This window comes from Argopecten irradians, chromosome 7 (genome assembly GCF_041381155.1).
Source record: "Argopecten irradians isolate NY chromosome 7, Ai_NY, whole genome shotgun sequence".
NCBI lineage: Eukaryota > Metazoa > Mollusca > Bivalvia > Pectinida > Pectinidae > Argopecten > Argopecten irradians.
In genome coordinates this window covers 29,181,185-29,194,892 of record NC_091140.1, presented here as the reverse complement: position 1 = coordinate 29,194,892, position 13,708 = coordinate 29,181,185, and the positions used below count along the sequence as shown (strand labels likewise).

Here is a 13,708-nt window from a genome sequence, read left to right as displayed (position 1 = left end):
ATACCCTGTATATATTACCGTAAAAATACAGAACGTTCATAAAAGGTGCTATTAGCTAGACAAACTTAAAAACAATGACAGTCATATAACAAAGAATTGACTTAAAACTAATGAATTTTGGCAAAAATTGAGATATTATAAATGTTATGGACAAATATAAACAGATAATCAATTAAGCTGAATACTAAATTGAGTTATACTTGCACTGATGATATGTAAAAGAAATAAGATACATGAATACGAATTTAACAGAACTTCAGTCTAATTCTATAGGTTGTGTGGCGGGGATGGTGGTGGTGAGTTAAAAATCCTGCCTGTTACAGAGGCTGTCGTGCTCGATAATGCGGTCAAGAGTACAACTGACCAATCAGTGACCTAGAAATTGAGGCCCGGGCTATGGACATAAGTGGACCAAGGGCTGACCAGGCCCTTCTCTTCAACATATGCACCTAACTGTTGATTTACGTAGATAATTAAGTACAAGTATAATGTTGACCAAATTATACCTGCAAAGATAACTAGAGGAATATGTTTGTCATTATAAACCTGGTTTATCTACATAAACCTCAATTTATAATGAAACAAACCACAACAAGGATATATAGACTATATACAACATGTTCATATTTATTGTTTATCAATGCATATAATATAACAAAACATATTTTGGCAAAAGGGGCAAGCTTAGGTTCTATTCTCTCACTAAAACAAAAGCCCAGGTTCACTTAACTATATGCAGCTAAAAGGCCATGTCATATAATAGATGAATTATAAAAGATAGTGATATAGTTAAGTGAATCTGGGTATAAAGTGAATTACGGGAAAATTCAATCATTCTCAACTCGGTGTAGGAAATGACCGCAGCCAGCTATGATACCTAGCGTAACCTGCGGGTTACGCCGGTAGTGTGTAGATATATCCTACAAGAGCCGGAAGAGAACTTCTTGAATACATAACCTCTCAACTCGGTGTAGTCTAGTTGTAGTGCTACAAGAGCCGGAAGAGAGGTATGCCCTAACGTTATAGAAATGGTCTTCACCGTCCTCAACTCGGTGTAGCAAGGCTATCAAGAGCCGGAAGAGGAGGTAGATGAATGAATTGCACCGTCCTCTACTCGGTGTAGTCCAAGCTAGCAAGAGCCGGAAGAGGAGGAGAGAATATACGTACACATGTATATGTGTGTGGGTTGATCTAGTATAAACTAGAGTTAATTTTGGGGATTTTGATAATTGATTATTGTGATATCCCATGAACAAATAAACAATGATTAAAAATTAGCCAAAAACTTAGGTGTATGATAGCGGAATAGCCTAAGTTGCCCCAAAATTTATGTATTAAGATGTATATAAAAGTAAGATGTAAAGAAGTATTATAATATCATGCATATTACTAACTAGGAGTGCAGATAAATAGAGTAGGATACATTTCTACACACTCAGTACCATGGATCTCTGAGCAGCCTTAATAGTATCTACAGAAGTCCTAATATATCTGCAATAGGCATCGGACGACCAACGCCCTAAAGTTTTAATCATATGGTCCTCCATACGGACGGAGGAAGCAGACGTGGCTGCCCCGATGCGAAAAGAATGACCATTATAGGCACTTGAGTCTAAGTTCAGGCATTCCAAAGTATGTTTCAGTAAAGCTATAAACATAGATCTTGTGAGAACTTGACCCATGTTATTCACAAATAGAGGATCATGAGGTTGTGGTAAGGCCTGCATTCTAGATCTGTATGCCATATACTTAACACACATATTATACGGACAAACAGAATGGTTCGTACTAAATAAACGTATAACCACCCCTTTTCGGAAAGGGTCAGTCTTGGATGTTTTCAATGTAAGTAGAATACAATCTTTCATCACGACTAAATCGTTAATACACAAGTGAATCGAGGGGTCAAAAGCCCCAGACACAGTAAATTCCCCACAGCGGAGAAATCCGAAAAAAGCTACAACACACACTGTCTCCATCATTGGATCTTTGCTGTTCTTCCTGAGGTAGTGACATATAGATTGAAGAATTGGAAAAGTGATAGGTAATCTAGGCTTAGTTGCGCGTATTTGTGATCTTTTAACTCCCGTAAGAGAAGCTTGAAGTCTAGGCATATTCTGAGAAAATGGATAAGCAATATTGTTCTCGAGGCACATGAAACGAATCCCACAGATGTATATCTTAATCGTAGCATAGGAAATGTTGTTTCTGAAACAATGTGCGACAAATTGTATCAAGTTGTTCTCAGACACAGGTAAATTTGGTAGACTGACATACGCGATAAGCCCCGCTAATAATAGGAATTTAATGTACTTATCAAATCCAACGCTGTATGTTCTTCTAGTACTCGGAGCTATGGACGCAGACAGGAGTTCTTGAATTGTTGACTCGAATGCCACATGACTGCTGATGGTGGTGGAACTCTGCAAGGATGTAGAGCAGCGTTCGGAGCTAGTCGTCGAAATCTTGTCATCTGTAACCGAGATAAAGAATCAGCAATGTCATTAAGGTGACCCGGAACATGTTGAGATAAAATAACAAAGTTAAATTGAGCAGCACAAAGTGTCAAACTGCGAACAAGAGGCATGATGTGGGTGGATTTAGACCGCCCTCGTTGTAAAATGTTCACAGTAGCTATGTTGTCACACATGAACACAATACGCTGACCAACCCACTGATAACCCCAAATCATAGCCGCCACTACAATCGGGTATAACTCTCTGAAGGCTATAGATAGCTCACTACTGTCCGCGTAAGGGTTCTGGAGATCTGTTGGCCATGTTTCTGCAAACCATTGTCCTTGATAGTACCCACCATAACCAATAGTACCAGACGCGTCAGTGTATAGACAGATATCGTCCGAGGTTATTACACGCGAGTTGTAAAATACTGACACACCATTCCAGTTTGATAGGAAATATTTCCAGAGTCTAATGTCTTCTCTGCAATCGTTGTTAAGTTTAACACGATGATGTAGTTCTTTAACGGTGGTAGACAAGATAATGAGATGAGACACGAAAGATCTGCCTTGCAGGACTACACGACTAGTAAAATTGAAATTACCTAGAAGCTGTAACAATTCTCGTTTGGTGCAAAACGTTCGTTGTTGAAAAGATTCCAGAAGATTTGTAATTCTTGTCAGCTTATCACTGGGTAGTCTCGCTTCCATTTTGTCAGAATCCAGCACTATACCTAAATACTCCATGACGGTGGCTGGACCGTATGTTTTGTGTTTGGCTACCGGAATGCCTAACCTCTGGAAAATGAGACTTAACAGTGCCATATTTCTATCACCACAATTAGAAGAGTGTTCAAAGGTAATAAAATCGTCTAGCAGATGGAGTATATGGTTAATTCCATACTTGTTTTGGGCTATCCAACACACTGCTTGTGATAGATTGTCAAATATTTTCGGACTAGATCTACAACCGAATGCCAGTTTGTTATAATAATAATACTTAGTTTTCCATTTAATACAAAATAGGTGCCACTGAGAGGGTAAAAATAGGAATAATTTTAAAGGCGTCCGAAATGTCTGTTTTACACATAGTAGTTCCTCGGCCTAATTCCTGTAGTTTTTTGATAGCATCGTCTATCCTGACATAGGTTAGAGAACAAGATTCCTTGTCTATCAGTTCATTCACACTGGGATTCGAACCATCATTGTGTGGTGCAGATAAATCCACAATTAGGCGAGGTTTACCTGAATATTTCCCAAACGCCACTCCGATAGGGCTTACTCTATACTGCTGAAATGGTGGTAAGTCGAAAGGTCCATGTAAAAACTTTTTCTCAACCTCACTTAGAATTAATTTGTCCACTACTTCTGGCTGTGACACAGATGATAGAAGATTCTTGCATTCTTTAGTAGGTAAAGCAGTTGTAGAGACCATAGTATCAAAACCTTGGACTAAACCATCACATAAATAATCAACGAACTGTCTATCAGGATGTGTGGATAGTTCCTGCCTGAGTCTATCGATATTAACTGGAGTATGGACTTCTCTTTCCCTATCCAGTAGTCATTGAACTCCAGATTTTTGTTGCTTTGAATTTTGATTACCGTTGTTGCATCTATCTGCTCCATGACTAGTTGATTTACATGTGTAACAAGCGTGGTAAAAATTGCAAGAATCGCCTCTTGAGCATTTCCCAGAGTTAAAGTTATTGCAAACTTCCCTGCCATTGATCTTAGTTTTTGGACGACCATACTTGTCTGTTTCCTTGTTTGGGTTTGTGTTGTTCTTCCCAAATTGCAGGCTTTTCTTGTGTCTTTGTTGTGGACAGAAAGCTGTAGAATGTGACGTCAAAGAACAGAGTTGACATGTATTGACCCTTGTGTTTCCAACAATCATGGCAAGTAGGCCGTTGTCACGAACAGACCAATCAACTTTGGCTATTCTATCCTTGAGAGCTGCTGCGGCGCGGGCAGAAAATTGGCAATGGTAATCGTAAAATTTTCCCCCATACACATTGGATATCTCAATAATGTTTGCTTCATATCTATCGAGTTCTATCCTTCTCTGGGGAGCTTTAATGCAGATAGTCCTCTTATATTTTTCCGAATGCCGTTATAAATTCGCTAATCGTTAGCGATTTATTTAGTCGGGGATCTTCATTCTCGCCTATGTTGATTTGAATGGTTCCGTCTCTACTTTCGTTTTCCCGTACGGTTTCAAAACGAGGCATTAGAAGTTGGGCAAGATTAACGTCCTGACCTTCCCATATTTTTTCTCTTAATCTTATCAGGTATTATGTCGATATGTGGTAGGGATTCTAGAGGAACCCCAAATTCAGTTTGCGGTAATCTGTACCCACCTTGTGGAACTGTATGACTGAATCCGTCTAAAGTCATATCGGTGGACGAATGGTCAAACGATGTAGCCTGGGCCGTTCCGATGCGGTTGTCCCTGTTGATGAGACCATTGACCGTAGTTTGTAGACCCTGCACAGTTTGTTGTATGGTATGTACAGCCGAAATGAGTGTGGTCATCGTACCAGATAGCTCAGTCGTGGGCGCTGCCATATTGTTTTGTGACGTCATTGTTTGCTGCGTAGAGATACGATCCTGTGTAAGAGGCGGATTACGCAGGCTGGCATCGGCAGTACTCCGCTCCGCTACCGAAAGTAGTTCATCGTCTCTCGTATTTCCAATAGTGTTGGGCGATGAGTTATGTATTATAACGTTGGCATTTAAAATGTCATTCGATTCAGCTGATTGAATACAGTCACTAACAACCGAATTTACGTTTTGGGATACTGAAACTTCACTGGCATCGCGAGATATACTGACGTTTGTGTCAGGAGTTTGATGTTCACGATTACGTCCAATGTTCTCAAGATAAATGTTCTTTAATGTTGACTTCGGGATGTTAGGGGGCATGGCGATTCCCATATCAGATAACTTTTCTCTAAGTTGGGTAGTAGTCCAGTTAGCCGGATTCAAACTGTCCCACGGAGCCTTCCTAGTGGTCGAGCGTCCCCTTTGTCGAGTAGCCATTATGTAGAAAGGCACGATTACGTAAAGAATTAATTGTCCGTTAGCACCTCACACAACACATATAGCGCCTCTTTGATAGCAGAAAATCCATTATTCGTAACACAAAGTTCCAAAGAATGATGTAAAAGTCATAGGTTAAGATATTTTGAAGTTATGAGCACATATGAAGTGTGGAAAATTGAGTTTAAAAATCCTGCCTGTTACAGAGGCTGTCGTGCTCGATAATGCGGTCAAGAGTACAACTGACCAATCAGTGACCTAGAAATTGAGGCCCGGGCTATGGACATAAGTGGACCAAGGCTGACCAGGCCCTTCTCTTCAACATATGCACCTAACTGTTGATTTACGTAGATAATTAAGTACAAGTATAATGTTGACCAAATTATACCTGCAAAGATAACTAGAGGAATATGTTTGTCATTATAAACCTGGTTTATCTACATAAACCTCAATTACCGTAATCTAACTAGCGCGCCAACGTAGAGATGTGTGACTGATGTTACTTTAAAGTACGTATACATTTCAACTGTTACTAGTCTATTATCATAGTTCCTCACTATATACATATACTGATATATATTAATTGATATATACTTACATGCTATTTTCTGAATCATGATTTTATACCTAAAATAATTATCAGACCAATCTTTCTCATCACCATATGAATTATTCTGCTCGTACACTGTATGTATCATTAAAATTATATCAATTGTATAAACTAGTCATATCAGCGAGTTCATTTTCCATTATTTGACCATGTCAAATGAAATGACAAGACCTCTAACAACCTCTATAGCCATATAAATTATATGACTTCAGTAAATTATAAATACAAGAAATACAATTTGTAATAACTGTATTCTTGGTATATTTCTGAAACTGTTTACAACATTTAATGCATATGTTCCAAATGTTTCCTACATGTGCATCATCAATTCATCTATCATTAGCTATTGTTAAGTTTAAATCTAATGCCATTAATTAATTAACTCCATAGTGTTTAATCCTGTTTAATGATTTTGTACTTCATATTGTTTGAACTTTTGTGCTTTGACTTTTTCTTTTATTGTTTTTGCGTTTTTGCCTCATTTTTTGTTTCGCGTTTTTTTTTGTCTTTATTTTTTTCCCTTCTTTTTCGCTTATTTTTCCTTGTCGTAAGTTGTTGTGAATATTCTCTCAATATAGCAATGTTCTTCATAGCTACAAGTATAAGAATGTATGGTTTGAAAGTGTACCTTTGCTCAGTGTTCATATATTTTCTTATTTATATTCCTTTATAATTGATAATACCAGCTACTGCTTATATATTTTGTTACTGGTATTATTATCAGTAGGTGATATCCATGTTAACCCTGGTCCTAACCACATTAACAATGATAGGTATTTAACTGGAAATCTATCTATTCTTCATCTAAATGTTCGTTCTATTCGTAATAAACTTGACTTAATTGAAAGTGAGTATTTAGATACTGATATTCTCTGTTTTACAGAATCTCACGTTAATAATTCAATCAATGATAAAGATCTGCACCTTAAGTCTCATCCCACCCTTTTCAGAAGTGATAGAACTGGTAGGCCTGGTGGTGGAATTATTATATACACTAAAACCAATGTACATGCTGTTCGTAGATCTGATCTTGAGTCTGTCAACTTAGAAACTCTGGTGCTTGAACTAAAAACAGCTAATAAAAAAATTCTTCTGTGCTGTATCTATAGACCACCTAACTCACCCGCTGAATACTGGAACCAGTTTGATACCTTAATAGATACCCTGTCTAATGAGAACTGTAACTTGATAATTGCTGGTGACATTAACCATGACATGCTGTCCCTTTCTCCTACCTCTCATCTTACTCGTATCCTTTCTAAGTACCAGCTTCACAGTTTAATAAATTCTGCAACCAGAGTAACTCCTACTTCTGCTTCCTGCATTGATATATTTTATGTAAACAATCCTAACATTATACAGAGTTCTGAAATATTATCACCATTGTGTAGTGACCATTGTCCAATCAGTATTAATGTTTGTTTTAAAACTTTTAAAGAGAAGTCGTATAAACGTATTATTCATAAGTTCAATGAAGCTAATTGGACTGAAATGAATCGCTCTCTTTCGTCAGTTGACTGGCAGGCTCTTATTGACCCTAATGATAATGTTGATGATATTAATAATCTTATAATTGATAAAATCCTTAGTTTAGCTGCCTTGCATATTCCTGTCAAAGTAATTAAAATTCGTCCTAATGATAAACCATGGATGACCCAGGAAATAAGAAGAAATTTGAGGGTTAAAAATAGATTACATAAGAAAGCAAGATCTACTAATAGGGAGAATGACGGGCTCAGTTTTAGGATTGCACGTAATGATGTTACTGATCTGATAAGACAGGCAAAACAAAACTATTTAAATAAATTACAAAATACCCTATCTGACAAGTCAATTCCGCCTGGTAAATGGTTGCGTATTGCCAAGTCTATTAGTAACTTCTCTAATAAGTCTTCTTCTTCACAACCTTTTAAAATTGGTGGTAATATAATTATTCATCCTATGGAAAAGCAGAGGCATTAAATAACTTCTTCTGTTCTATTTCAAATTCCACAGCTGAAGTTGATGATTCTGATCCTGACTTACCTCCCCTTAGTCACCTTAATTTTTCCAATATCAACATTACTGATCAAGATGTCTTAGATCAAATTAACCTAATAAAACTTAACAAGCCTGCTGGACCTGATAATGTTTCTCCTACAATAATAAAAAAATCTTGCACCTTCTATACTTACACCTCTGAAATTACTTTTTCAGAAAACTATTTTAACTGGTAAGGTACCACACTCTTGGAAATCCTCAAATGTTACTGCTATTTATAAAGGTAAATGTTCTGTTGATGATCCCAGTAACTACAGACCTATTGCTATTACTTTCTGTCTAAGTAAATTATTAGAAAAAAATAGTTTTTAAATATGTATTTAACTTTGTTACGAAACATCATATCATAAGTGAGAGTCAGTCTGGATTTCAACGTAGGCATTCAACTGTCAATCAACTTATTTCTATTTATGATGTAATTTCCAAAAACGTAGATAATGGTAAAGATATTAGATTAGTCTTTTGCGATATTAGTAAGGCTTTTGATAGGGTATGGCACAAAGGACTTCTTTAGAAACTTAAAAAATATGGTATTTCTGGCAATCTTTACAAATGGTTTGAGAGCTATTTATCTGACAGGAAACAACGAGTTATCTTTGAAGGTTATATGTCCAATTTTAAATCCATTTCTGCTGGTGTTCCCCAAGGCTCCGTTCTTGGTCCTTTCCTTTTTCTTCTTTTTATTAATGACATCACTCATGAAATTAATACTAATGTAAAACTTTTTGCTGATGATACATCACTTTATGTTATAGTTGATGAAGATGTTATTACCCCAACTAATGATCTCAACGATGACTTAGAATCCATTTAAAATTGGGCTAAACTTTGGAAAATTCATTTTAATCCACAGAAAACTGTTGCTTTATCTGTTTCACACAAACATCTTGGTGTTATTTTTAATTTAAATGGAAGCTGGGGTAATCATATTAAATATATATATAATACTTCTTGTAAAAGACTAAATATCTTGCGCATGCTTAAACACAAAATTGACAGGAAATCGTTGGAATCTTTATATCTCTCTTTCATCCGCCCCATCTTAGAATATGCCTCTTCTGTGTGGGATAACTGTAATATTGGAGACGAAAAACTTATTGAATCTGTCCAAATTGATGCAATAAAAATTATTACTGGCCTCAGAAGTGGAACGTCTCATCAAATATTATATTATTAATCTGGGTTTGAAAAATTAAAAGATAGACGTAATAGACATAAACTCATTTTAATGTACAAAATAATTAATCACTTAACAGCTGACTATCTATATCACACTATTGAACCCTATATTAATAATAATGTTAATCACCGACTTCGCACTAATAGATTCTTTAATATTCCTCCATCCAGAACATGCACCTACATGTATGACCATAGTTTCTTTCCCGATACAATGCGCCTATGGAATAATCTTGACCATTCTATTACCTCATCCCCTGCTCTTAGTACTTTTAAAAAGAATTTAAAGGGACAATTCATTCTAAGAGAACATTAAAACTTGTACATATATCGGAAAAACCCAGTTCTTATGGAATTTAGACCAGTCGGTTTTACTGTGATATGCCCGAAAAGCCCATGGTGTTGACATATGTGTGAAATTTTCAAACTCGCTCGCTGTCCGCCATTACACATTGAGGTCGAACTTCTTGTATGACAAAACCCTGTCCCTTGCTCGTAGAGTAATGCAACTTTTGTCTATAACTGCTCAAATCGCTCTGAAAATAGTTTGTTTACCTTATTAGGTGAATTATCTTGCCTCAAAATCATTTTATCACCTTCGCAGTGGTTTTGTAGTTCATTTGTTTAACGTGCGTGACTTTGGCTCGGGTATAGGTACAGCGCCCATATTCTACCTGCTTAATCGTGGAATACATACTCCTCTTCACACAAGTAATTCCTCGTAAACTCACATTTACACAAGTAAGTTTGTTTATGTGGTTATATGCAAGGATTTTCAAAACTTTACATCAAGAATTGTATATTTGTCATCTCGAAACAAATATATGATATACAGGTCAGGCAGTTAAAATAGTGTTCGCTATACAAATGTAACTAAAACTGGAAACTATTTAACTATTTATTCAAGTAAACGTTATCGTGGTTCGTAGACTTCCAATTAACGAGGTTTTATCATTTGATGCACCTTTGGATTGCAGGAATAGTAGATAATCAACAACCAGGTAATCTACAACCAGGTAATCAACATCCAGGTAATCAACATCCAGGTAATCAACAACCAGGTAATCGAGGTAAGAATGCACTTCACTTCTCTTTCTCTGTCTGTCTGTCTGTCTCTGTCTGTCTGTCTGTCTGTCTGTTTGTCTCTCTCTTACTTTCACTCTATTTCAATATTTTCACGTGTTACACGTATACAGATTTTAACCGAGGCACACACATCAAATTAATACTAGTAATGGCATGGTTTTTCAAGAATGATGTGTATTTTAGTAAAGCAATTTGGATAACATGCGTTGTCTGAATTCCGACAGAAACTCTTGATTGTCGTATCGAGTTAGAAGTATCAATGTAAATTCAACGGTATTCTGTTTATGAGTAAGGGATAATAAACGCTCACTGATTCACGGTAAAACAAAATACTTAAACAATTAAAGCGGTCCATGTTACTTCCTTGCTGTTTAGTGAACAATCACATTCTTTACAAACCGAAACAGAATGAAGCTTTATGTTTTAATATGTTTATATTACAGGTGAAAGGGGCCCACCTCCTCCAGGTAAGGACAGGTTGACTTCACATTACACTGAGATACTGTTAACGTACTTATTTTAGCGGTATTTTTATTTTAGCGCTTTTCGCGCTGTTTTTGAAGCGCTAATTCATGTACAAAGCTAATCCATGTACAGCGCTAAATTTTGAAAAAAAGATACATTCGATATTGAACCACCCAATTGCGCTAATTTATATCCGTGGTAATAAGTCATATTTTACAGTTTTCCACATTTGCACTAAATTGGACTGTGATAATTTAAAAAACCAAGTACATTGACAGTATCTATCTCCCAATAAAAACAACCATGGCTTAAATGATATGTGTTAAAATACGTCGTTTATCGTTTATCACAATTATGGCATTAAGTATAGACCAAGATATCATTGAAATATTTTATGTTCCTTTAAAATATTGCATTCCAGCAATAATGAAGATGACGATATATAACAAAACGACGATTTGCAGATTTATGCAGATATATGAAAGACATTATATTGACAGAAATTTGTTTGTTTTAGGATACCTTGATGGGCTCACTCGCTGACAAATGGTAGTTTTTTTTCTCTATCAACAACAGGAGCAGACGAATTAGTAGCTTTCTTCAGTTACAAAATTACTTACTTTACACCAAGTTTGAGCTTCTAATTTTACTTCAAGACAACAATATTAAAAATAATTCATTGCATCCCGAACAAAATCCGTGGCTCTATGTCGTATATGGAATGAAGTGCATGTACTGATTGCGAATGCAGCAAAAGCAAATTATTTAAATATATATTTATTTAATATTATTTTATGTGTTCATTAGACATATACATGTACACGATTAAACATCAATTATTGTTCAAATGATGAGTATGCTCTGTCGGCAGTGGTGCATCTTTAACTAATTCCAAACGGAAATACTCCAGATGAAGGCAAGGTGTTAACGACACAAGTATAAATCTATGAAATTATTTTGAATCGAACTACAAGCCTCAAGGAGTAACACGCAATCTCATTGGACAATGACGCTTTTGATGTTACCGCGATAGGTGGAGTTGAATATTACTCCTTGCCATTCTACATCAACAGCCAATGGAAAATGTGTCATCACTTCGATCATCAACATTACACGGGGAATGGTGAAATACAATGTTTAACACCAAAGGAGTACCTGTTCAGGAAGTCTGTCGCACCTTCACGTCTAAGCTTTGTTAGCTTACACTGGTTACTTAACAATTTGCTTACATGTCTTAATATCGACAATTACACAAAAACCTGTACTCGTCTTTAAATACCGTATAGTCGGTTATTTTTGCGGGTTACAATTTTGTTAAATTGATCGAAAAACGAGATTAGTAAATTTGGGCGGTTTTAAATTTTCGCAATATGTTTTTAAGGGTATACAGGATTAAACTATTTCTTTATATTTCGCATAATTAAATTTCGCGTTCAAATCAATGTTCCGCGAAATGAAATCACCAAAAATAATCCCCGCGAAAATAAACGGCTATACGGTATTGGGTTGATGGATTAGTGTACATCATCAATTCCGCCCATTCCCATGTCGATATATATTAATTGAGACAAATGCATATTTCGTCTTGTATACTTGCACCCTTCACAAACAAAGAAACTGCGTTGTTTGGTTTATTTCAGAACTATTGAATGTCATTAAAATATTTCTAGTTACATGGTAATTTAAGAGTGTTACGTGATTTTTCAGAAATCTGTTGGGGGGGAGGGGGGTTTGGTTGGGGGGTTGGGGGGGATTCATATACATGCATTGCCTGTATAGTTCCCCGGTGTCATAGCTGTATACAAGGTATTATAAATGTTTTTGTAAACACTAAACACACGAGTATCAAAATGTATGGAATTATGTCAATATTGTGGAGTGTTTTTAATGATCATGTAACCCATAACATTTTAAATTGTGACAAAAACAATGAATTTCGTAATGAATATTTTTTTGTCAATAATTTTGGATTAAATTCATGTCATCGATTTAGAATTTATCAGATTTTGATTTATGTAATACTTTGTTGGGCAAGATATAACATTTGAATATTCAAATAAAGTTTTAAGAGGATGTTAGATTAGGAAACGTAAAAGTTTTGTAGTAACCCTTTGAAAAGGAAATCTTTAAATATTGTTACGATTATATTTAAACTTATTTCTAATATGGCGTGAACTTGTAATATTTGTTTACTGTTTGTTGAATGTTTTCATGTATATGTCATTCTTTATGCAATCTTCAATTTTGGAGGAAATAAAGAGAATAACTATAACAATTTTTAACGAAGATTTTCACAGTGTAAAATAGTCATATGCAAACTTTCCAATTTAAAAGAATCATTACGTAGAAGTCATATAATTTTTTTTCATGTGAGTAATACTGGTTACGCTCGTGTCCTCAGAGGCTGTCTGACATGGCTACCCATGCAATATAACCTCGTGACGTCACTGCAATATAACCTCGTGACGTCACTGCAATATAACCTCGTGACGTCACTGCATCATCAAAATAACATTTTTCTTGGCAATTAGGATGGCTTTATTATAAAAGATGCAAAGAACGGGATTTGCACTTAAAAAAATCACGCATTTTTCATGTATGAAGAACTTATGCAAGAATATTATTATGAAAATACTCTTTGATATGCGGACATGAAAGATAGGGATATTCTACCCTCGGAACATTCTCGATACTCCAGGGGTTCCGATCACATAGATCTCTACACCCCTGGACTATCTTATAGTAAAACTTGAGGCAACAGAATAGAAGAGGTAATTTAGTCATTTGATGTACATCAAAAGAGCCGTATAACGGTACACTGTGGTTGA

At 35.8% G+C, this 13,708-nt stretch overlaps 2 protein-coding genes across 3 annotated transcripts in view; one reads left to right on the top strand and one right to left on the bottom strand.

Annotated features, from left to right (window-relative positions):
• The window catches only part of LOC138328073 (oncoprotein-induced transcript 3 protein-like), a 47,831-nt gene extending 35,247 nt beyond the window's left edge, over positions 1 to 12,584 (top strand). For both annotated transcript variants that reach the window (XM_069274681.1, XM_069274680.1), the window contains 3 exons: positions 10,307 to 10,399; positions 10,859 to 10,882; positions 11,398 to 12,584. In XM_069274681.1, the coding sequence (XP_069130782.1) occupies positions 10,307 to 10,399; positions 10,859 to 10,882; positions 11,398 to 11,423 (143 nt within the window). In that variant the 3' untranslated portion in view covers positions 11,424 to 12,584. The remainder of the gene's footprint in view (positions 1 to 10,306; positions 10,400 to 10,858; positions 10,883 to 11,397) is intronic.
• On the bottom strand, positions 1,100 to 5,675 carry LOC138328071 (uncharacterized). Its single transcript, XM_069274679.1, has 2 exons — positions 4,819 to 5,675; positions 1,100 to 2,473 (listed from the first exon to the last, which is right to left on the bottom strand). The coding sequence occupies exons 1-2, from the start codon at positions 5,498 to 5,500 to the stop codon at positions 1,428 to 1,430; spliced, it is 1,728 nt and encodes a 575-aa protein (XP_069130780.1). The 5' UTR covers positions 5,501 to 5,675; the 3' UTR covers positions 1,100 to 1,427.
• Positions 12,585 to 13,708: the final 1,124 nt, after the last annotated feature.